At 36.9% G+C, this 26828-nt stretch overlaps 1 protein-coding gene across 1 annotated transcript in view; it reads right to left on the bottom strand.

Annotated features, from left to right (window-relative positions):
- Positions 1-11414: 11414 nt before the first annotated feature.
- The window catches only part of LOC150091288 (neuropilin and tolloid-like protein 2), a 175462-nt gene continuing 160048 nt past the window's right edge, over positions 11415-26828 (bottom strand). The window contains exons 8-9 of the mRNA XM_090383103.1: positions 23557-23712; positions 11415-11882 (exon numbers count right to left, since the gene is read on the bottom strand). Of these exons, the coding sequence (XP_090239229.1) occupies positions 11575-11882; positions 23557-23712 (464 nt within the window). The 3' untranslated portion in view covers positions 11415-11574. The remainder of the gene's footprint in view (positions 11883-23556; positions 23713-26828) is intronic.

Here is a 26828-nt window from a genome sequence, read left to right as displayed (position 1 = left end):
AAAAAATTCAAAACAGAAGCGCACAATCATCTTTCTTAAAGCTCCTGAAATTAGATGTCGGTGACTTTATTGCCGGCCACATAAAACTTTGCCCGTAAAAAGTTCTGCGATGTTCGACTCTGTAGGCATCGTGTAATGAGATGGATGCAAGTAGTGAGCGTATTTGCTGGGAAATGATTAGCATAGAAGAGACTGAGCCGCCAGATGCTGGCCGTTAGAAATCTGGCGCCAGTAAATCTCCATAGATCTTTATACCTTTTCAGTGAACTGCAAGTTCATCGAAAACTTTTTGCATTGTAATGAGGGAATCAGTTAAATTTATAAAAATTACAAAGCTGTGCTTAACTGTTGTGAAATATGTTTAAACAAAACACTTAAACAACTTCTTGATCTTAATTACTTAGCAAAATTTAGGTCATCAGATTGAAATTAACCTACCATAATTGAATATAAAATATGGGCAGAATTGTCAATTGTTAATTAACTTCTACTGGAATTAGTACAAAACATTTATTTTCTTTGAGATAAAATATAAGTAATCTTCAAGTAGGTTATTTAAAGAAATTCTAATATCACATTTTCGAAATGCTTCTAGAAATTAAAATGCTAATCAGCTACATCTAGATCTTGCCGGACAATATCCACTTCGCAATTCAGGTTTTCTGGTAAATTACCAATTAAGTATGAGGTTATCTTCAACTACTTTCAATATCACAGAAGGAAAGGGCTGCCTGGGGTACTTAATCAGTATTACATCAATTTAGACCTATCTACAAAGAATGGCATATCTAGAATAAGGAATCAATTAATGGGATAATGGCAAAACGAATGGTCAAATGCCAACATACAGGAAGAATTACATATTTGTTTATGCCAAATGTGGCCGAATTTAAATCACCAATTGTCATGGTTCAATCCAGGCTTAAACTTGACATTTTTGTTGTCCGGACATGGCAGTTTAAACTAAAAGTTATTTTCTTTGGATTTGGCTGTCTCATCGATGTGAAAATGTGGCTTTCCGGAGACTGTCCAACATCTAATTTTTCAATGTAATTATTATGTAGATTTAAGATCTGAGCCTCAACTGTTGACTAGCATATATGACGAATGGGACCTAACAAAATTCCTTGACAATCAGGGGAACTACCTTGATTTGGCAAGTTTTGCTGACAGTGTCGACAGAGGAAGAGAATTGTTGACAATATTTTATTGATCTAATTATGGATAGTGGACCCTGGCTGCGAAGTCGCCAGGTGCCGGCATTCAACACTCAAGATAACAATACACATACACACACACACTTTTTGGCTTTGACTTTATACCTTTTGAGATACTACAGCGGTACATAGGAGAAACCCTGGAGTCCGCAATAAAACATACACACCTTGACCTTGGTATCGTTTGTACTTAGCAATGTAGTCAATGTCGTCATTAAACCATTTGTTGTTGTTGTTGTTTGGTGTTAGGCAACTATATATTATGCCTATAAATTATGTGTATTCAGTGGTCGATTTGTAAGTATGCTGGGCGAAAAACTTGAGTTTACAGGAGATAAAACCATGCTACCCTCGCCTGAGACCGACTAACTCAGATATGTTGTCAAAAAGATCCATAAAATTCCTTCACGCCATTAACGGGATTTGAACCAGAACCTTTTCTACCTGGTATGCGGTGGACAGTAGAGTGCAGGGTGCTACCCACGAGGGCATTAAATCAGTGTCAGTACATATAGGCCTCTTGTTAAAAAAGTTACTAACAGTATACACATTATTCATACTTTTGGGGTGTTTTGTGCCAATAAAATCAAAATCAACCAACATTTGGGATGTGGCTAAAGAAATAAACTAGCGGTTCACAAACCTTTTTCCCGTTATAAAATATCATGCAACTTTCTGTACCATCTACCACTAAAAACATGGCCCAGGTGTCAAGAGATTTTGTGCTAATTTGACTTTGCAGGTAGGCTCTTTCTTGAAGAAATAAAATTGTTTCGTTGCGTAGCCTTAGTAAAGCGACACAACGAAAGTCAGGGGCCGACAACGTAAAGGGGAAAGGCTATTCCTTACAGAGCTAAATGGAGAATCCAAATACCAAAAATCCAACGGATGCACAGGCTAAACCCTCACAGGACGATAATATGAAGAACGTGGTTTTGTCACAGCACAACGTCAACAGATTAATGTCGGAAACAGAACGGAAACTGTTTAGAAACTTATGTCCCAAATTGCATGCTTCCACATTCCTTATCATTTCAACCTGAGACCAACCGAGTGGAAAACTCTTCGAGTTTCTTGTGTAAATTTGCCTAAGAAATAGTACGTTTCCCCAAGACAGTTAGCCCTTTAAGATCAGGGAAGTTGGTGGAGCCACTGTTACTGCTTCCCTACACATTTCCCTGAGTGCATCAAGCAGTGTCATCGATGAATGGGATCTAATCAGTCAGTCAGATGAAGAGTGAAAACAACTACAAAATTAGGGAGGCATCAAGGTTAGACAAAGCAAGAACGTGCATTAGTTCCCACCTGGAACATAATTCTTACTTAACAGTCCCATACCACCAACAATAATCAGAGCAGGTTACCCTAACCGTAGTGTTAGAGCTTTCAACCCAAGCCCCCTTACGCTGCTGAAAGTGCTAGAAGGTGGGGTACTCAGAGAATCCACTCCAGAACTACGTAATAAATCGGCCAGATCGCTTTGCACACACTCTGAACAATTTGGCACATTGATTTCGAGGGCACCTTGTGCCCTTGAAGTAGATGACACTAAAATACTGACTTAGAGGAATTAGTGATAGAACTTGCTGAACCCTACTTCTAGGGGACTATCCGCTATGAGGAAATCAAAACCTAAACAAACGCTGACAAATTATAGAAAAAAAAATATTTGACCAATACAACATGATTACTAAGCAACGAACAGTGCATCCATACACATTTTCCTATATGATCTTCACCCATAAATGTTTCCCTAAGAAACATCTTTGGTTGACGTAGATAGGACCCTCGTGAGTAATAGTTGTTACAATCACAGTCCTCTCCACACCAGTGGGAAAACACCTGAGTTCGAATCGCGTCAATGATGCGAGGAATTTTTGTGGTCTTTTTTACAACGTAGCTGAGTGAATCAGTCTCAGGGAAGGGTAGCATAGTTTTTCTTCCAACAAACAGAAAATCGACATCCGAACACATGCAATTTACAGGTCCAGGCCAAATATGCGAGACAATATGGTTTTATCGATTGATTCATTGGCATGAGGATACAACAGTGAATAGAGCAGAGCTATCATAACTCATTTGTTTTTCTTTTTATAACCCCATAATCAAATTAGGCACCCGTACCACTACAGACGAATGCACGAACACCCTCTCCAGAGAAATCGCCGCCCCACTTCTGCATCAAATAGACATCTTAGTCCATTGCGAATTTCTTTCCTAAAAGATGTCGCTTCAGATGTTATTCTCAACGAGATTCTAGTTTATAATAGTCTACGTTTGTTTCATTATTCATACCATCTTCGCTCTCACCACGAAGATAAGCTACTTTAATTATTTTATTATTGTTTGGTTTCGTGAATAAGAAATGCGCGCCACAGGACTCACCATTAATATTTTAACGCACTGTTTGTATCATTTTATTTTAAAAGGGCCTAAAAGCTTTTCTTTTTTTTTTTTTTTGGCTTAGTCCCCGCTGAATGTTTTCAGCTTCTATTTTCTGTTTTGCATTTTATTTTCATCCTTCTCGCAACTTTAATGTTTCAAACTTCTAGTTCTCGTAAAATATTGAAAATGTAGTTTGTTCCAGAAACCTTCTTTATATTTTTTTACGTACTGGAGAGAAGTTACTTACAGAGAAAAAGTAAGACTGAAAGTTTCCCACTCTATTATATGAGGGTGTATTGAGCCGTCGCTTAGCTCTCTGTAGGTTATTTGAACATTGTTGGCTAGCAACGTCAAGCCTCATGGAACACCGAATAAGTTAGAAGGCAGGAAAGCGCACAACTTGATTGATTGATGAGTTCTTATTCTTCAAAATTTCAGAATAGAGTGAATCATCCATCATATACCTTGTCCCATCTCTTTGGATCTCTCTTTCTGTGAAGTGTTAGAATATATCATTTTATACGAAGTACTTTTTAAAAGGGTTCCAGGAGGACACATTTTGATGAACGCTTTAATTGAAGTAATTTCAGTAGTTTAACCATTTAAATATTCACATACGTATGAATGCAGATTTAGAGACATTATTAGCGTTGAAAACATACAGCACTTTTAACAATTAAAGGTATAAGCGCTGGTAAAAATAAATAAATGCATCATTTACTGCTTGTAACTCAAGACAACAGTTTAAATAATATTTCCAGTCAAGATCATGGTTAATTTTAAAATTCTGTGAAAATTATGAGACTTAGATACATTATGGAAATTAAAATACAACTACCGATTTCAGTATACTGAATATTTCCGATGGTGTCAATATTTAGCAGAGATTTCTTTCTTCATGTTCGGCCAGTGGTGTATTAGTGGTTGATGACATTCAAGAGATTAATTACGTGTAACACTGAGTTGAGAACCTATTCGTTTTCTACAGTATATAAGACAAGCTCAGTACAGCGGAGCCCTAGTGGATAGCACAGTTGGTATAATCGCTGTCCTCTCCAAACCGGGTGAAGAAGACCTGAGTTCGGGTCCCATCGATGACGGGAGCAATTTTTATGGGTCTTTTTCATAATGTGGCCGAGTTAGTAGGTCTCAGGCGAGGGTAGCATGGTTTTACTCCCTTAAACTCGGGTTTTTCTTCCAGGAAACAGAAAATCTACCTCAGAAGACATGCAATTTATAGACAACATACACGGAGTAATATGGTATTTAGTCGTGGATGCTCCAAAAACCCTGCAACAACTGTACAGCGGGGCATATCGTTGTCCTGGTTGCCTCGAGGTGATGATCCGATGGAATTTTTATGAAAAACATCCATCGCGAAGATGGATGTTTTATTTTTTCATAGAGAGCTGAAAAAAAGAGTTAATGTTGTGCTTTTGATGATAAATGAATATTGAATGGATGAAGCACGTGTTCCCAGTGGTTTGTAAGAAAGTGTTGGAATTATAGATGTAAATTCAGGGGAACAGTGCCCATTGAAGTATTTATAGAAAAGGGATGCAACAGAGACTGAATGTCTGTGAGAGAGTGGATGGACTTCGTAACCTTTCTGATGTTGAAATATCTAGAAACTAGAGAGAAGTTTGGGGGAGAGGGGCACTACTTAAGACGTGATGACAGTATTCCATGGTAAGGGAACTGAGATTGACAGAGAGTGAGTAGTTGTGTAGAAGAAAAGGACTGCTGATATGACAGCGAAAATGAATTTTTGATGCTGAAGAAGCAATATTTGTGATGTGTGCTTCTTCCAAGAGATATTAGAATAGAACACAGGACTCAGTTTGAAGACTTGAAATTAACGAAGTTTTTTTCGTTCCATTGAAGAATTACGAGTAACTAGATATAGGAACTTTAAGCAATTGTTGGTAACTATTCTAGAAGTTGAAGGCATTTATATGCAGGGCAGTGTTTTTGGAAAAAATACATGTCAAAATAAATTTCAGTAAATATTAGACCTCAAGGAAGACAGCTTACATTTCATTATCGACAGCGACATAGTAACTTAAGAAAATTAAATGATTTTTTTTTATTAATTCATCTCATAACGAAAAGGGCAGCCATGAAGCTTTCTGTTGCCTTTAATATGTGACAAGTTATGATAAATGGTGGCCAACTGTGATGGAGGACAATGCTTCAAACTACTGGAAATAAATATACAGAATTGTGCATGTAGTTACAGCTTTGTTCCGAAAATAAAATTTATTATGTCCAACAAGAAGGAAGATGAGTTGAAAATCATACGCTTTCAGCAGGTTTTTAAATTGCAGTCTACATTCAATGTATATTTCATACTTGGCAAAGATTATTACTTTTCCTGCTGGTAAATAACATTACCATAAGGAAGTACGACGATCTGCTCAAACGATTTTTTCCAGTGTCAATATACAAGGGTCTCATGATGACAGGTTGAAATATATTTGAGGACTGAGATAGCACTCTGGTCTAAAGCCTAGGCATTCGTTCGAAGCGTAGCTTTCTTCAGAAAAGAAAAGTCATTTGTCATTTCTTTAATAAGTTTACGTGCTGTGGGAGCAACGACATGCTTCGATCAGGTAGTAATGACGGATATTTGCACTGTGTGATGGAGTGACTTGGAATTTGAAATGAGGTTTATCGAGAGCCTACAGCGTATATGCCTTCAAGTCAGCAGGGCCACTCGACTTAATAACTTTTTGTTCTGGGTGAAGTGAATCTGCTGCAGCTCTCAGATGAGATATGAATATATACTCACTGATAAAAAAAAAATTCACGCATTCTTCCAATATTATCAGATGAATGTTTGGGCTTGGATTCGTTTTCCCATAAATTTCTAGACAATATATTTCGGAATGATATCGAAAACAGTTACTATTAGGCTTGCTTTTATTGTAAAATACTTCTTTTAATATTGATTATTTATTCTGGATAAATATAGTCGAAATAGTTTTATTGGTGGAAATATTGCTGAGAGATCGAAACTTTCATTAAAACTGATTAATGATTGAGCAGCAACCGAATGCTTATGAGAAGGAAGTGAAATAATTTATGTGAATTCAAAGCATTTGCAACAGACGCTGAACAAATAACATGAAGAGGAAGAATCTTATCGTTTCACAATTTATGATGTTAGCATATATTAGTAAATCGTTGGGAACTATTCTATAATTTAGCTCCCAACTTTCATATGAGAGTATAGAGATAAAAGTTTAATGAGTTACTTCCTAAATAAATAAAGATTAGTTCCTTTTATCTTGGCCCGCACTTTTTAAGATGAAGGTATGATAGTTTATTCGTCTCGAAAAGGCAGGCTTTGTTTAAGAGAACGCTACCAATCAGCAGTATTAAGACCAAAAGGGAAGCACAATTCTGTTTGCTGGAACTCAACCAAATTTGTCTAAAATTGGCTCCATAAATGTTTTAGCCTGTTTGAGTAAAACCACCGTAATTTGAGGGGTGTGTTGTGGGGTAGCGCGAAATTCTGAATGACTAACGAATTATAATGAAATATGTATTTTAATGGTACTACATTATATTCCTACATGTTCATGGATGACGAGAGAAAATGGAATTTATTGTCTATACTATTGATTAAATGAGAATACTATTTTAACTGGGTCACAACTATTGCTATTTGGTTTATACGAATTTAATTAAAATGCTGAATTACTTCAAAGAGAGGTGAGATATATACATTTCTTAAAATTATAATTGAATTTAATGCTGTATTGGAAGGTTATTCCGAAACGAATAGAATTTGAGTACGTCGATTAGTACGCCACCCCTACCTTGACAACAAATTTTATAATTTGTTGTCAAGGTAAGAGTGACAATGTCTCCATCAGCCTGGAGCAGTGTCTCCAAACTATTTGAACCTTGAGCACATATTCCAGTCAATGTTGATGTACTCAATGTGATAAAACGAACTATAAATGACAATCTACATCATACAATGACTATGCAGCACTATGGCTACGATAACCTTAATCCAGTCCTGGTCTGTTGTCCTACTGACTGATACATGCACATCCAAATGATGTAAAAAATACAGACTCTCTGTAAAATGTAAGAAGACTGCAACGCACAAGGAACCGCACCGTATTATTCTCAGTCTTTGTAGTGACCGAATACAACCTGTGGTGGTGATTGTGAAACGCTGAGGTAGTCAGTGTCTCTTCAACCATCCTCGATACTCAAACACATCCATCAGACTGGAAAAGCGTGTAATGTGAATCGCCACATAGGACCGATTTGCATTGATAAGCAGCTCAGGTTTATTGTCCCTTGCATCATTCCAGTCACCCACTTGCACTTGCTTTTGTTATTAAGACCTTGCAGCTCCTACGTGAACCTTCATAGCATACAACTCTTTACTGTCAAGGGGACACTTAAAGGTCTGCCAGTAGCCGCTCCATGCTCAAAACTCAGATTTTATAAGGTCTGATGGCGATACGAAGCAAGTCGGCTGTCGTTCATCTGTATTTTACATCTACCTGATCATTTCTTGGACTCTACTTTTGGACTTCCACTTCTTCAACTCGTGCCAACTTTGGTTAAGGTATGTTTAATTTCCTAAAAAATAGCATGCGCAAACATTCCTCACCCCCATTACATTCAACTTGAATGCCATTTGAAACCACTAGCTTTTTCCTGGTGCTCATCTCTCGGTGTACAAGTTTGAAATGAATTCCGGGATAACCGCTAATCAAGTTTATAGGGTAAAATATTTGCATATTTCGTAATAGTAATTACTTCAGGACATATTTGCATATTTCTTGAAGTAATTCATGGACTTTTTTTTTTTACATTGTGGCCACAGCTCTCTCTCTCTCTCTCTGAAAAAAAGTTTCGGGCTTTTTATCCAAGGAACTCGGTTTATTTACATTCCATTTACATTACATTCCTAAACCCTTTCGAAAGATATGGCAAGCAATAGAATAGCTATTCATTCATTATAATTCACCCATTTGAAAGGGACGCTACTAAATATTTTTTAAACATTAACGTGCTTTTTAACTTTCCAATAAGGACTCTATCATCAAAAATAGACATTTAAATTGTATATGTTTGTAAATACATGCTTAAATTTCACTTAAATAACATAGGATTCCAGAAATATTTCAACGCAGTAGTTGAAATCAAACAGAAGTAAAGCGTACGAATTTTTATTTGATTTTTTTATTTTTATTTTAACTTAATTAGTTCCTTCTGTATACATTGTTAAACTTAGTGTTTCTTGCTAATAAGTTAGGTATACATCTGTAAACAACTTAACTTAATTATTTTCTTTTAAATATATGTTAAACTCAGCCTAATTATTTCCATTTAAGTAGTTGTGTAATCCGTTATACTTTTTTATGTACACCTTTCTAACCAGGGGACCGTAGGAGTGAATCCTACGGTCCCCTGGTAATAAAGAGATTAAGAACTTGAGGGATTACTTCCAAGAAAACACAGCGCCAATCTACCAAGTCATAAGAAAGATAGAAAAACGGCACACACCGCTCAATCTCAACAAGGAGATCCCATTCACACAGATAGAAGAAACAAAGACAAAGAAAGCACTCCATGGCAGACACTACAATGACCTCTATGAAGACTACATAGATAATATGGCTTCCAAAGCATGACTCACGAACGGGAGGCTCTTCCCCGAGACGAAAGGATCCATGCTCACCATTCAAGACCAAGTAATCAACGCCAGGAGCTACAGGAAGCACATCGTCAAGGAACATGAAATGACAGATGACATATGTCGACGATACCACCTGGCCTAGAAATAATCCAGCACATCATTGCGGACAGGGTGATCACACAGACGGAGTATACTCATAGGCACGACCTGGTCGCCACGATAATACATCAGAAGCTAGCGCAAAAATGCCAGTTGATCAAAGAAATTATACCATATTACAAAGTACGAACCTCAGGCCGTACTAAAGACACCTACTTAAAAATATACTGGGATCGCGCCATAATAACGGACAAGAAGATTCCTCAAAACAGATCAGGACATAACCCTCACTGACAAGAAGGAAATGGCTACCTATCTGATCGACATGGCGGTGTCGAACACCAGAAACCTCCATTATCAGGAAGGACACCGACCGAAGACAAGAAATCAAAGAAATGTGACAAAAAGAAAAAAGTAATGACCATCTCAATCACTGTATCAACCACCGGCATGGTACCAAAGAGCCTACACATGAGCCTGCCAGCAATAGGCCTCCCAGAGAACACCTACAAGGATTTCCAAAAAGTCGGATTTTGATCAATTGTAGGATAGTCAGAGAATTCCTCGGCCAATAATAAGAACCGACATAACAATCAGCCAATGTAACTGGTACCATTACTCGTCAGAGGGGGGAGGGAGATAAATTAATCAATAAATAATAATAATATAAGTGGTTTGAATTTCAACTTGTAAAACCCTTGAAGATAAGAATTTTCTACTGCTGACTTAATGTTTCTTTCGACAAAATAAACCACGAATTTAGTTCTAAGATGTAGACAAATAAAGCCCTGCATTGCTACTGTTACTTGTAATTCCTCGCCAGAGTGAAAGATGTGTATATGTGACGTTAATATGCTATCTGAAATTGTGTGGATTCTACTAGGTTTCCCTCTTTAGTGGGATGAAACAAGAGTTTTTTCGAGAGAGAAAAATAGTACAATGGAACCTTCGCCAGACCAATTATTCGGCAACGATTTGAAAACAAAGAAAAAAAGTTTCTTCAAGCTTAAATTCGAATCCAAGCCTCTTTCACAAGGCCATTGCAATCGCTTTGTTAAGTTTTATGCCCCGTACAAAGCGTTGACATTATATGGATGCAGTTCAGTGCATTCGCTGTAATTCTGGCCTATTGTTCTCGCAGTTCTATAGCTTGGTAATTGGAGTATAATAATCCTTCTATTTTGTAAGTTTACGTAGAAAAGAGCTGGAGCACGAAATTAATAATCAGGGCGCTTGATATACAGAAAGCAAGTTCTCGGATTTTTCGAAGGTTGATTGAAACCTAAACATAATTCTGTTTTCAAATAATGTTTACAAGAAAGGCACTCGTAAACTTAGGGCAATACACGCTTTTCCTTGTCGCAAAAGACGTTACCACTGATTTTCACTCACTCAGAAATTTCCTTCAAATATTTATTAAATCTATTCACGCGATCTCGAATAAAATATCACCTCATAGCATAAAAGGGCATGTAAAAATACCACCTGATTACAGAACAGCAATAATAATGGAGCTAATACTTCAACTTTCACGGATTACTTTTTTTACAATCGATCTTGCAGTTTTAGAACCAATTGTTAAATTGGTTTCTTTTTGTTCAACTGACTCAACAATTTTTAAAAGTGATCATTTTACCTTAGAAGAATATCCAGTGTCTACCATAAATCAATATCGCTATTTATTTATCAGTGTTTTACAGCGAATTTAAAGCTCACTAATTCAGCTGGTACTAATACGATTACTGTAACGTTTGTTCGTTTTGTTCTTAACAAAAATATTCATCGTCTGCAGTGGAAGTTACAACTGTGTGGTATCATAGTTTTCTATCTAATTCCATTTCTAGATGCACGGACAACACCAACACTGGTGCGCAAACATAATAAGTTAAAAGCAACGTTTTGTTTTCGAATATTTGAAAAAAAAAACGAACATACACTGGAACTCTTCCCACAAACTCTTGAACTGGCTGAGACATTTGGGATGAAACACTCCAGAAGAACACGAGGTAGTAGAAAGCAACATAGTCAATTGTTTTGGCGCAGTGAAACAGCTACCTAAAGTCTTTATATCACAAGGAGTTAATGTATAAATTAATAGTGTTGGGAAAGAATATTTGAGCATTTTGAATTCTTTCCGCGGTTTGTAGATTTGTTTTGTTTTGTTTTTTATCGTACTGGTCGATTGTTCCAAAGGTATTCCTCTCACACATCTGTAGGGTAGCTAGGATGATACCTGCTGTTTATCACAGCATCATATCGGGAATGAATACTACAGTTCAGTTCTGCAGGAGTGGCCAGGAGTTCCGTGGGCTGAGAATAAAAATTGCCAACTTGTCTTGTAGCAAATGAGGGACTGTGTTCAAGCTGTCGTAGCTGCATTGTCAGAGCTTGCGTTTGTGATAGGGACTTTCTCACTTTGACATGTCGTCGATACATAGTAAACCCAATAATTAAACCAAGGAGGACTACTGCAGCTGCTCCTCCACATCCAGCCAAAAGAGGAAGATTACCTGAAAACAGCAAAGAATCGATTTAGTATCTATGTGAAATTATCTTCATATTTTATTTATTTTTAAGTGGTTATTATTTTATTCAAAGTAAAGTATGATATATCCGTAATTATTACATAAAATGTGTTTCAAAGAATAATAATCACTCTAAAGTTATTTAGAAGCTCTCTCTCTCTCTCTCTCTCTCTCTCTCTCTCTCTCTCTCTCTCTCTCTCTCTCTCTCTCTCTCTCTCTCTCTCTCTCTGCAATCACTGCTGAGGCCTTATTTCATTTGAAATTGCTATAAAAGGTACTCTATATACGTTGTAAAGAAGCATCATAAATACACATACCGGCGAAAAAGAAAATAAATAAGAGTATTCGTAAGATTTATAAGAACATCAGCTAAAAAAAAAACCTACCCACCTTACTCGTCCAACCTCTCCAAGAATTTATCTAATTCTTACTTGAATTGATTTAAACTAACCACTTCTACAACAATAGATGGAAGTTTGTTCCAGCAACCATCCGCTCGCTGGCTGAAGACAAACTTCTGCACGTCTACGAGTATCTTGCAATCATCTTTTCTCACTTGAATTTATGACTTCCCCATATGTGTCGTCACAGCAAGAGGAATAATGCCGTCAATATTGACCTTATTCAATCCATTCAAGGTCTTAAACATCTCAATCTCCTCGCAGGTGTCGGGTCTCCAGATACTGCAATTTGCAGAACTGAAACCTTTCTTGGTAAGAGCAACCTTATGTTCCCTTCATCTGCATGCGTTCTAACAAATCTGCATCCTTCCTTCCTTAAATGATGCCTCCAGACCTGTATACAGTACTCAAAATGCAGCCTAACATGGCCTTGTATAAAGGGATAATTACTTCCTTTTCCCTGCTAGAAAATTTCCTGTATAATCATTCACAAATCCAATGGCAGCATGTCTGGACTGCTCAGAGAACTTCACAAGTGACTGCACAATTACCCCCAGTTCTCTTTCATTTTCCACTAGTCTGAGGGAAAGAGCACAATTGTATGTTAATCTGAGATTATTACTACCCACCTTGCATTTTCCAACGTTCAACTTCAATTGTAATTTCTTAGACCATTGGCTTATTTTTCTACAGTATATCTTGTTGAAGTAGCTTACCCTGATTACTGTCATTAACACCCTGCGAACCTATGTATCATCTGAAAACTTAGACATTAAGCCTAATATACCTTAGTCAATATCAGTAATAAATATTGGAAACGCTCAAACACTGAACCCTGAAGGACTGAACGAATTACATTAGAACACGAAGAGCAGTACCCATTGATAACCTCTCTTTGTATCTTCTCCCACTCAACCGTCTCCTTATCCATAACAGTAACTTGTGCTTAATGCCACATTGTTCCAGTTTTACAGCAGTCTTTTATGCAACAGTATTGAAAGTCTTTCTTCCTGAAATCCAAGTATATGATATCAGGATTATTTTTTGAATCCAGTTCCTTTGTTACTGCATCATAGTATCCAATCAAATTGGTCGAACAAGACCACCCCTTAATAAATGCATGCTGTGATTGCAATGTAATCGCATTCTTGTCTAGATGGCCCTACATTACCTTTTTAACCAGTGACGCCATTATTTTCCTTGGAACAGTCGTTAAGCTAACAAGTCTGTATCAGAAAGTGTGCGGCATGGTGTAGATTACACAAGGGAGTTTAGTGTGGTTTGGTCTAATTGAAACTATTCTTCTAGCAAAATATCGCGCAGCTGCAACAAAGTTGAAGGAAGAGGACTTCGTTGCTGAATAGCTCTCCAGCATATTCCACACTATAAATAGGATTGAGATCAGTTGACTGTGGGAGCCAGGGAAGATGGGAAATCCATAAAGTGGCCCTCGTCTTCGGGATAAAAGTGTAACACTGCCAGGTGCAGTAGATCTGATATAATATTCAAGTATTCCCTGGATGATATTCGTCCTTCCACCGGTATCAATGGATCCAGTTCGTACTAAAAATAACTTCCTCGTACCATGATACCACGTCCAGATGTTTGGGTTGTCTTAACAAACAAGCAGGATCCATCGCTTCATGAGGCTCTGGCCACACTCTGCCTACGATCAGTGCAAGACAAAGTATATCGTGATTTATCTGACCACATGACTTTGTTCCACTGTCCAATCTCGATGTTCTTGGCACTACTGCAAGCCGATTTTTCTGTGTTTCTCTGAAACAAGTGGCTTCCGAATAGGTAGGCGACTGCCAATTCCCACTTTCTTCAATTCCTGCGCATGGTACGGATTCAAATAGGATAGTTCTCGGCTTGTTTGAATTCAAATGTTATTTGTGGACACTGGGTGTCCTATTTTTCCTTCCAACCCTCCTTAAAGTATTGTTTTTCTGCCACATTTATGGTGGAAGAACGACTTTCTTTCCAGTCATTAGAAACCGTTGAGATGAATGCTTTTGAAAAAACCGGTTGTCTTTCTTTTCTATTTTCTTGAATCGTGACTCAAAGGACCTTTTTCAAAGTTTGATAGATCGCACGTTTTTCCCATTTTCGTTTCAGGTTACTACAGTTGAGCAGCCTATGGGTCTTTATACTCAACAAGGCAACATATCATCATCTCGCCTCAGTTTTCTGCATTTCACCTGCATTTCTTCAGTCCGTAACTGTCTTAATACTCAGGCGCATTTTTTGTCCAGTGTGTGTGTGTGTGTGTGTGTGTAATTTTTGGAATAAAAACAATACTTTTATGTTCGGAATAAAATTTGGATTGTGAAAGCAGTGAAATAAAATGGATAAGAAATAAAAAGTCACAATTATTATCTATAGTAGGTGCGGCTAGAAAGTTCCAAAAATGACTTCATAAGGAAGTCAAAACGTATCATAAAGTCTTTCGCAATTGGTGGAAATTCTGGTATTCATTTACCGATATCGATTTTAGCACCTTCGACGTACGCTGCTGGATATCTTCCAAGAAGTCCAGCAGCAAACTTTGATTGAAAAATGGATCCTTCAGAGTTTTCTGATGGAAATGGATAACTTCATAAACTGCCTCTCCAATAATGCAGTGTGAGCTGGTGCTTTATCGTAACGCAGCTTCTGACTAAAAATGATATATCTTTCAGGTGAAACATCCCTACTTCATGATGTGGCTCCATCCAACTTCCTCTTCTCAGGTATCAAAATTTCGCTGAAAATGATATATTTTGTCTTCGAAGAAAGTCCAGGCGATATATGATATATTTTGTGTTCGGAGAAAGTCACTATCAATAAACGAATTAGAGGGATGCTTAAAATCATGATAGAAGAAAATAGGTTTCTTAAATTACTTCTAAAGTCATTCTACGAACTTTTTAGCCACTTTTTAACCATTTATTACATTACTTCAGACATTGCAATATATACACCAATAGACAAAAGTTAATGCTTTGAAGAAAAAGTCCTATAGTTTGAGAATTAATTGATACAAGTAAAGTAAATTTGGTAGAGAAGTTCAGTATGTTTTAGTATAGTGTATGGCGTGTTTAGCGTCTAACGGCACCAGGGGTTTCCTCCATCTCCGCGTAGCATACATTGTCGTGTGATACAAAACACTGTAGAGGCCAAGATTTAATTTAAAAGTGTATAGATATTTTAGAGTGTAGTGTTCTGTACCGTTGTTTATCTGACCTTTTAGCCGTTGGGCCCCTGGTGGGGCACACCGTTTGCCAAACTGTGCCTCGGAGAGGCAGGTCGCGTACCCAGCATTTGGCCCAAAGGAATATAGATACGTAAGTTGTGATTTAAAATTAAAAAATTGGGTGTTGGGCTCAGTAAATGGGTTAGACGCTAGTTGTGAAAATAGAGAGGGAGGGGAGACTAAAGGCCGGGGCCAATAGAGAAGACAACCCCAGGAGTTAGTGGGGCATGCCCATGCCGCACCGGAGGGAAAAGAAGGGGTGGCGGGGGAGGAGACAGGGAACCGTCCATTCCTCCGCCGAGGGATAGGGGAGCTGAAGGCCATAGCTCTTGTCCTGAGGTGTCGCAGATCCCTGAACAGGTGCCATCCGGGAAAATTGGTGGAATGACTAAATTAAGTTATGATACGGGGGCCGCTTGCTGCCCTCAAGCGAACAAATAGTTCTTGAGAGCTAAGCAAGAACCATTTATGTGGCCCTCTGGCTCCTGGAGAAGTGTCTGCGCAGCCCTTGAGATGAGAACTTCTGAATTTGACACCCCTGTTGTACACTGTTAATCAGTGGTGTATGACTAAACCCTAAAAGCTAAGCGACACTCACAAACGGCTCTTTCATGAGGTTAATGAGGGTTCAAGATTTCTGGTGGTACCTATGGCTTTTCATTTAGGCGAATTGATTCTAATTGGAGAAGTTGAGGTGGTATAGTTGACAACTGAAATTCCTTCTCCCCACCAGAGCATTCCATATATGTTCAATGAGATTCAGATCTGGGGACTGTTGCATTCGAGAACTATCTTCACTATGAAAAAAAATTCTAACAATTGCATGGCCATTTATGGGCGAAATAATTATCGCACGCCTGACAGAAATGGGGACATACCACACCGGTAGAAAGTGTGACATATTTGGATATTGTGTCTGCCATTTTCTCCAGAGAGACCAGTTTTTCTAACGATTGTAGGTTGTTTTTGATTTCCTCTCTTTCTCTCTTTTAGATGAATGTATTCTTCTTGGATTCTGTTTGGATTCTTATTAAGGCCTACCGCCATTGCAAGACACTCGTTTTCAGGTACGTATTAGCTAATTTGTGTACATCAGAAATGACACTTGGCCATAAGTAGACACCATAGTGCAGAACTACACAAACTTCGTAACCTCATACATAATTTTTGACAGGGCTTTTTTATTCAAAAGTATTGCAGAATATTATCTACTTATCTCATCCGGCCCAAAGAGAGAGGTGATGTATTATCTCCACGCTTCATGGTGGCGTTCTGTTTCTTTTCAACCAGAGATGCTCTTCCAGTGAAGTAGGTATCAAGCCATTGTCGAGTAAACACAAAATGAGTCTTTTAATTATAATGATCCGGATTTCAAGCGAAGAGCCACCTTTCGTGAGCAGCGGTGCTGCAGCATTTGTTAATGAGAACCGCCACGATCCATAAAACTCATAAGAATTCCCAAGTGTTGCTTGCTATTACATGCAGAACAACAATGAGCAGCGTTTGCATCTGACAAGAGTTCGTTCTTGGTTACTTTAAAGAAGGGTTTCTTAGCTTCAAACATACTCTGTTTCTTACTGAAAGTCACATAACTACTCTTTAATTGTATTAAATTGTGTGAATATGAAAATACCATATAAAAATTATCTATTATAGTCTAAAATTACCTTTTAACGTTTGAAATTGAAGTCTACCAGTAGTTTGCTTTGAATTAATTTCAAACATGTACGCAAAATGAACGCGCACGGAAATTGCTAACAGAGCTGATACTTGAATTGTGTGTGAGTGAAAATGTGTCTGTGAGCTATTGCTCAGAAATTGAACATTCCAAAGTGGAGGTTTGGCAGCGTCCAGAAGTGACTGCATCCTCATTTTCACCATCAGGCCCAAGAGAATCTGAGTTTAAAGCTGCGAGCGGCAACAGGCAAACAAATTAATGTTTTTACAACTCGTGGGGAGCTGCATGCCCCGAATCTTCACTGAACAATTGCAGCTCACAAGTCTTTCATAGGTATTTATCACTGTCAATTGGGACAGTGCAAGGCACACCGAAACTGGACTGTGGATTAATGGAAATTCGTCCTATTGAGCGCCGAGTCGAGCTGCACGCTCGTTCTGCCAGCTTATTTTTCAAATGAGAATTTGAGAGAGGGGAAAGATGTCATGTGTGTGTGTGTGTGTGTGTGTGTGTGTTTTATTTTTTATTAAAAACCCCAAACATGGAAAGGTATTAGAACATATAGTACTTAGCATCGTTTTCGTGGGTTGTTTTGGTGTTTTTCTTGGTATGGACTAGGAATGACATCATGAATGTTACATGTTACATTGATCGTCCGAAAAATTCTGTGACCCACTTTGTGGACTTTGAAATTTTATGGAAGCAACTCTTTCAACTTCCAACACGCTACATGTCAGAAAGAAAAAATTATGAAAGCATGGTTTGAAGGGAATTACGTTTTCTTATTTATTGTATTAGGTGGTCTCTTCCAAACTGCGAAAACCCGCCACGTGTTCACAAAGTCATTCAAATAAAAGTCAGTTTAAAAAAAATGAGAGTTTCTGACCAGAATTATATTCCCCAAACCATAGAGTCGAATAAAGTTCAGCAACTCAAGCTACTTCTTGGATAGAGTCACTATTTGTAACTAAAGGAGCTACCATTAGGGTTATGTGTTAAAAACTTGTTTATCTACTATAAACAAGTTATGAACAGCATCTTTATATATTCATAACGTTGAACATTGCAATGACCTCAACCTAACTTCTTTGGATGAGCTGGAATGCAGAAATTAGAGCAAGGCAAATACTGCCTTCTTCGTTTGCGAGCTCACAAATTATAAAGAGGAGTGTAGTACAGTACCACCATCTTTCTATTAGAAATTAGTTGAACGTTTTCCAAGTCGGACTGAAGCATTCGTTGTGGTAACAGTGGACGAACACACACACTATCAGCATTCTTGAATAGATAAATCTTTTTAATTATCTAACATATTTTTATAGTTTTTATTCTTGTTCCAGTATTACAATCCAACCTGTTATACCCTTTTTGTATTTTACTGTTCGGGACTGACTATGAATAGACTGAAATAAATAAATAAAATTTAGTTTATTGAAAATAATAAACCACAAATGAATGACGCTTTCCATGATGATATATCTAAGCAACTTGATTTCTTAATCCAAGCCCAGAACAAACAAATTCTTTCCATAATGATTTTGGAATCACAAGGGATGGCAATTTTAATTTTTAAAGCATTTATAAACTACCATTTCTAAAAATAATTCTTGCATTCAGAGAGAGATGTCTGGAATCGCTACTTCAATTCCTACCTCTGTATACGTCTATAGGCAAGTGTGCGTTTGTGGGCTCATTTTCAGACAGTGAGCGAGTTGCATCCCTCCCTCCTTCCCAGTAATTCTGGCTTTACATTATGCAAAATAACCGCCCGACAATAGCGTCACCCAATTTGCAAGCACAGTACAATAAACAGACAGCATCCTTGCTTGAGAGAGTAAGAATGCCATCAGCATTAATTTACAACGCTAATGCTTTAGTTCACTAGGCGAAAAATGAAGAACACCTAAAAATATCGTTTTCTTTTTATCTTTACATATTATTGTACTATTTGCTATACATATCTTTGCATTCTCCATTTCTCTTAACAAATTAGGCTGCAGGAAGATTCAACTGTCATTAATTTCGTGTAGGAATTTTTGAACGTCTTCGAGTTCTGTTAAGTACTGTGATTAGCATCAATATTTGCAAATGGCGAAAACAAGCAATCTTATAAAGCATCAGCCAAAAACTTCTATCCACATCATCTTTCCATCCTTCCTAATAATTTGACTAATCCTCATTTAAATTTATTTAAACTATCCACTTGCACAACACTAGATGGAAGTTTGTTCTAATAATTAATTTCTCGCTGGCTGAAAGAAAATTTTCGTACATCTATCCTGCAACTACCATTTCTCGATTTAAAAGTATGTCCATCCCCCTTATGTGCATCATCCATAGAAGACTTCATTTCCAACATGGACATATACTTGTTGTATTCATCAACATTAATTAGACTATTGAATTCGATTATAATCACTTTCCATTAAGGCTGAAATACCTGATCTGTTTATACCCCACTCCAAGACTTCGATTATTTAATAAAGATATTTTCTTTGAATTTCTAATTGGCTAAGATACGTGATAAAAAGTAATGATTCAAAATGCATTTTTCTGAATGCATTGTTCCACGCACAGATGGCATGGAGTTAACTTATAACAAACATATACTATCTAAAACTAATGGAATGCATTTAATAGAATCTACTTGTAAAAAGTAGAAGAAATATTTATTTTACAATTGCTTTTTAAAAGTATATTTCTGACGCACCCATAAAAACCAAAATTTTAGATTAGAACAAAGGTAACTAAAACCCCAATAGGCTGATATATTATCTGGAAGTCGCGTGCGTTCTAAAGGTCAGCTTGCTCGTTTTGCGAGATTAAGAGGAAATCTGAGAAATTTTTCTCATCATCGGTGGATTCTAACGAGACATTTCAACTCTGTAGACTGGCTTTTCTTTTTGAAAAACTTGAGTTCTACCATTATAACACTAATTAACAGAGGAAAGAAATCTTTAAGTTATTTTAATTAGGTGAATGACTTATCATCTATCTTTGGATGGTTGAAAAGCACTGGCTATAGCAACTTGAAAAATAATGTGTAACCTTATGCGTTGCTATGGGAACAGCGATCTGTTTCCATGGTGACAGTATCATTCTTTAAAGGGTGCTCTCCTCCTCATAAGGCATAAAGAGCATGGAATCGTTGTACAGACTCTAACTCGACAGCATGCTTTTAACGACTTGCGCAATACCATGCTGGAGTTACAATCGGGTCACAGTTATTCTTTATACAACATGAAGAATGTCTGCGTGTCTTTATATTAGAATCCTTAATAATGCATGTGCGAGTCGGCTGCTGAAAATAAGGGACACTTTTAGTTTGGTACTTGGAAGTTATTCATTGAATTCGAAAGGTCTCTTGTGAATTCTGCAGCTACTTCTGCGTAATAGACCTTGCTATTTTGCTTGCGGAAATGCTTAAGGGAAATCTACGCCAACTGAATGTTAATAACATTGAAAGAAAATATTATAAAGCTTTTAATTTTCTGGAAAGCCATCTGTTCAAACTGGTCTGGTTCAAAATGTCCTTTTGTACTCGATAAATGTTGGCGTAAGTATGTTTTTAAGAATAGGACGAATAGCATAATTAGTTTTAATTTTATGCCACAATGTATCTTTAGAAAGATCCAAAAAGTTTTTTTTCTTTTTTTAGAAAATGAGAAATTGGTTTATAATAGAGGCTGATGTAACACTATATGAGAAAAATCAGCATCAGCAATGTCTATTGTCAGCATGGAATACCCAAGGCTCCACGCTCTTTATTTGCTGTTTATTTTTTAATTTTTTTAAGATTGTAGTACCATTTACAGCGAACATCGCTTTATTCGTGTGATTTAGTTCGCTTTTAGTCGCTGGAAGGGAAATCACTTAAGTTCCATTATTCCTATTGCTTTTGAATACTTTGCATATTTTTCTTGATTCGATTGAATTTTATTCAGTACAAAAATGAGCATAAATTCTTTAGTAGTATTATACCAGTTATATTTATTTAAAATAAGATGTAAAAGCGTAGAAGGTGTCATCACATAATAAATTAACAAAAGAAACGGGAGCATGGATCCGTCTGTTCGCTTTAGATTCTATGAGTAATTTGCATTTGACTTTGGGAAGGGGGTCTTCTGAAGCATAGTCTGTTATGAAGTCTCAAGAATCGTCAAGTTTCATATGTTTCCTATTGCTTTTAGGAACAGTGAAGTTAGATGAAGCTTTATTCATATTGAATAAAGAATACGCCTCTCTCTCCGATCCCCTGGGCTGGTAAGTTTGTGTAATCACCGAACCTCATTAGTGGGTAAAAAAGAACTGAGTTCTAATCCTATTAGTGAGGCGAGGAACTTTAATGGGCTTTTTTCACTCCGTGGCTGAGTTAATCGGTCTCATGCGTAGATAGCACAGTTTTTCAATCCAGAAAATGGGGATTTTTCTTCCAGCGAAACAGGCAAATCAACCAGAGAACACACGCAATTCACAGACCCAATACACATGGGTATATGTAAGAAATTAGTAGGTGACCCTAATGTAGTAGTTTTTTTTTTTTTTGTTTTTTTTTGCGTTAGCTTTAAATTTACTCATTTTGAATACTTTGGGTATATGATTGGTTAGATTGATTTATTCCTTCTGGAATGGACAGCTTCAAAAGTGCTAAAACGTGCTGGTAATGAATATCAATCATGCGGTAGCGTTACCAACTTATTTTACTAGTCGTATACTATTTCTAAAGTTCTGCTTTCAATGGGGTGGATTAATCATAATTTTAAATTTATCAATAACGGTAAGAGGTACAGGGAGTGCAGTCCATACTGCATTTATGAGCAAAACGTCGTATAGCATCTAATTTAAACGGAAGCAAATAATATATAGAATAATTGATTATGTCATTTTTAATTACAAGAGACTGTGTAGAATCTTGGTGTTTTTTAAATTCTGTTCTTAACTATACCTATGCAAATTCGCTCTCCTAGTGTTGAAATAAAGTAACTTTTCTGAATTCATTATTGTAACCAGGTTCCTCCTGGCAACACACACGAAATTGTCATAGAATACTTGAACACACATTCCTCTTCTCATCTGTAAGACATTTGGTTGCACACCTTCCACTAATGTAAATGGTTGTTCATTAGTTTATACTGTATAAACATGAACCCCATGCAGTTATAAATTCCATGACACCACTCTTCGTTCGGCTTTACTATTTTAAGAACACGCAGCGCGTTATATCAAGTGTGTCTGCTGTAATTCTAGGAAGAACGTGTTACCACTGGAACTAATGCAATCCACAGTGCTTTGGTTTAGCTACTCCAGAGGATCTGGGTTGTTTGCTTAAGTCTTATTCTTGAGTGCAGTCTACAGATAAAACTTCAGAGCGAGTGACACATTTGTGTTTCGAGAAAAGCCCATCTACAGCAGAGCACAGCACTAAATATTGCAATTCTCAAATACCTTTCTGGCAGCCTCGTTGATACCATACAGCACTGTCTGATACTTCTTTAGAGACTGCGTTCAATTCCTCGAAGAGTTGAGGAATTTCTCACTGATTGTTGCAGAAAGTTAGTTGATCTCAAGGAGGAGGAAATAGGACTACCCCGCATGGATTACTACAGCTTATTTTTAACCGGCACAACAAGCAAGTATTTTGAGATACTTTATTAAAGGTAGTTTATATTAGATAGTATGAATCAGAGCTGTAATACTCAATATGTTCTACGTTGATAATAATATTAGTAAATTAATAAGAGGAGTATACCTCAATATAGTAACGTGGAACACTTCCGTATGATACCCTCCAGAAATTAAAACGGAAAAAACGCAAAAATCGACAACTTACCGGTCCATTAAAGTAAAATATAAATAATTAAATAATCAATTTAACACAATTCAAAGTCAATTCAAAACAATTAAAATTCAAATTAACGCAATTAAAAGAATAACGAAAATATTCAAAACGATCTTCAAAACTCCTCTTATTAATTTACTAAAGGTAGTTTATTTAAATTATGGAAAATAAGTTTAGGGCACATTTGCTAAAATGCAATATTTAAATTTTTTATTCGCTTAACATGGGAAAAATAAATGAATTTTAATTAATGTGTAAATAAAAATAAATCGATCAAAAGAGTGCTCTTTAGTGACTTCTCAGTTGAGAGGACATTTTTAAGAATTCCAACTCATTCTAAGATTATAAATCATGGGCAATAACAGAAGAAATTGAAAAGTAGTGACTGCACTTGATTGTAATCATGACGAGGTCAAAAGAAAGATTAATGATCGCACAATGAAATCCCGCAAAAGTTTTCCCTTAAAGGTTAAATGGAACTTAATGGACTAAATTTATCTTACATTTATCTTCGTCGCTGTAATCATCTTCGCTGCAGTTGGGTAACCCATTACACACCAACGATTGATCTATGCAGTAATGGGGAGTCTCGGTGCACTTTTTGGAGAGAGTGTTCACACAGTAGTGACTGTCCTTGCAAACAAACTGTTTGCATTCCCCTGAAGACAAAAAGACGACAGAATATTAGATACAAATCAGATAAATAGATATTTAATTCTGTCAAACATTCTACAAATTCGTTATGCTTGCAATCGAAAAACAGAGTAAAAACTGTACGAATAAATATAATGCTCACTATAAATCAAAATGTATAGTGCAAAAGGGGTTTTAATATGAAATGGGAGTCTTTTGAAACCTGGATCCTGTTAATTAAAGTCGCCCTGTTTTAAGAAAGAAAAAATAACGCGATATTAAAATGGTAAGAAATTATCATGTCCAATGCGCAATTGAAAATCAAAGAACCATATGGAACAATGAGGAGTACATCTTGAGTATTAATTGAGCAGCAGTTTGGAATGGAAATCATAACGAACTTCGTTACTTTCTGTTTAATTAAGGTTCGTATTCATGTCAACGCATAAGTTATCATAAATGAAGCAAACTAAGTTAATATAATAGGAAGCGGCCGTAAAGAAGTACTAAAGTTCTCTTGAATCTTTTAAATGAACGTGGTTCATGTGAACATTTTTAACTGTTAACAAACTATAATAAAATATTATATTTTGTTGACAGTGTTGTTTGAAGTTCAGAATACGAAATCCAGTGAAATCGCAGCATTGGTAAAATGATCAAACTCGAATTATAAATTGTATCTTTTGTTTACGTTTGGCAAAAATAAGGAAATTAAAATAATGATTTGTAATTAAACGTGTAAATTAAAAATATATCTTTACGTTTCCTAGGATAAATCTCACTGTATATAATGATTAGTTTGTTGAAATACATATCTCGCTTAAAAAAACTTAAGAAAAATAGATTAATATTAATTCACGATAATAATTTATAATGCTTTGAGAAAATTTGACTATTTTTAGGGATTTTAAAACTAACAAGGTATATAAGCAAGACGCATCGTCGGTTGCCTTTTGGAGATATTTTTAAGTTGGATTTTAAGTAGCTTACGGGTATATAGTTTATTTTGTATGTAAATGAAAACAATGCAATACATTTATTATCTTTTTCTCCAAATGATAATGTACTAACAGGATTTAATTTCTATTTTCTTATTCCAAAGGTAATGCTGGACAGTTTATTTTTAAAGTTATCAGGGAAGAAAATCGTAACTTTAAATGAAATTAAAAAATAAATAAATGATAAGCTTAACAGATGCGGATATAAGGTAGTGTCTATCTTATTTGTATTGAGCTGCAAGGAAAAAAAATTCTGTTTAAGTTGCTTTCTCCTGTATTCTCTACACGCTTCGCGCTGATTTTTGCCCGCATTTATAGAATAACAGGAGTGATTTGTCATAGTGATTTAATCTTGGACATTTTCTGTAAGTGAAGGCCAGGAAGTAGTTTACTGCATTTCTGGCTACCAATTTTGAGATCATAATCTGATAAGACCTCGTGAAACAAACGTGTCCAGCATTGCTGAAACCCGTTCAACCTTTGCTCTAATTGCTGACTTCATGAAGAGAAAAAAAAAACGAATAAAATCTAGAATAAAATTATTATAACGCAATAACTCCTCAAGAGGGCAGAATTAAATTGTTGAGAGAAATAGTTATAATCACATATTATTAAGAGGGTCAAAATAATCCCAATATAAATCGTCTCAAGTGCGTTAAAATAATTAAGGCTCCCTCGTGGTGGGCACCTGAACGTGGTGAGGGGACCTCTCAGTGCCGCTGCTGGTCCTCCAGATTATCATCACTGAGATCCAACGTCTGCAGCCTAAGTTCCAGGCTATAACAATAGGATGGGCTGCGACCCGTGGAAACTCGGAAAGGAGATCTTGGTGGTTGAGGAGTCCAGCTTCAACACACTACTTAGCCCCTTCTTCGACAAGACAGGTGGCCACACCACTCTCATGGTCCGAGAGACAGGATTCACTGGCGGAGATGCAGGTATAGTGTCTGGGTAGCCCTGCTGTCCCACTCCCGAGCGTATTAATTGCTTTCCGTGTAGTGGACATCCCATTTGGGCTTCGTGATGGGTGGGAAGCCCAGACACTGAACCAAACGAAATACTTCACCAACACAGTTACTGTTTTTTAACCTTTCTTCTGGGGTGAGAACACGGTCCGTACCAGATATCGATGACCAGAATACTACTAATGCAGCAAAACTGCCAAGAACGGAAGAAAAGCCCTCGTGGGTCGCACAGTTCGTAGCATCGCCGTCCTTCCCCACACCGAGTGGAAAAGACCTGAGTTTGAGTCCCGTCGATGTTGGGAGGAATTTTTAGAGATTTTTTCTCAAAACGTTGCTGAGTTAGTCGGTCTCGGGTGAGAGTAGCACGATTTTTCTTCTAGAAACTGCCTATTACGCTTTAGTCGCTGATGCTCCTAAATCTCTACAACAGCAATGGAAGAAAAATCAGAATTTAAACTACTCTTCCTAGTAATCCATTCAAAATCCAAAAAAAAAAGCTATTGGGAAGGTGTCACCCTTCTTTATTCGGAAGGGTTGAAGGATTGCCGAAATCAGTCAAACGGCCACGCTCCGGTGATATAGTAATAGAAACAAAATAACAAAGGTTACCAAACCCCTCATCTTTCTTTGAATTTTAACTTTGTCATGGCGCATTATAACCTAATCAGTTTAGCGCCATAAAAATACAAAACTAAAATCAAATCTAAGCAGCAGTAATTGCAATTTAAAAGACATCGACACAGTTTCCATGATTTCCAAAACCGTAGTGGGATGCAGAATGCACAATACTGGCTCATAATAAAGCGTTGGGGAAATCTCGTTGTTATCCGTGCACAGATAATCTAATAGCTTTCAAACATTCCGGCGTAAAAGCACTTGCGTTAGATGTCAAAGCTAGAAGGAATCTTGGATCCGCTTCACATCTTCCATCACGCAGACAGTATCACCTAAGATCGTCTGGGAAAAAATCAGGAAAATGACGGGTAGATACATATTGCAAGCTACTTCGATCTTAAATCATAATGAATATTCAACTGTAGATCTACCTGGAATTGCAAACACTCTAGAGGGGTCATGTGCTAAAGTGTCTGCCGAAACATCTTATCCCTCTGAGTAGCTGGCCCTAAAACAAAAAGCTGAAAATCAGCATATGAAGTTATCTTCAAATAACTTGGAGGC

This window comes from Mastigoproctus giganteus, chromosome 1, assembly GCF_048544385.1.
Source record: "Mastigoproctus giganteus isolate SK-2022 chromosome 1, ASM4854438v1, whole genome shotgun sequence".
NCBI lineage: Eukaryota > Metazoa > Arthropoda > Arachnida > Uropygi > Thelyphonidae > Mastigoproctus > Mastigoproctus giganteus.
The sequence above is the reverse complement of the archived record's forward strand: the minus strand, read 5'-3'. Positions and strand labels throughout refer to the sequence as shown.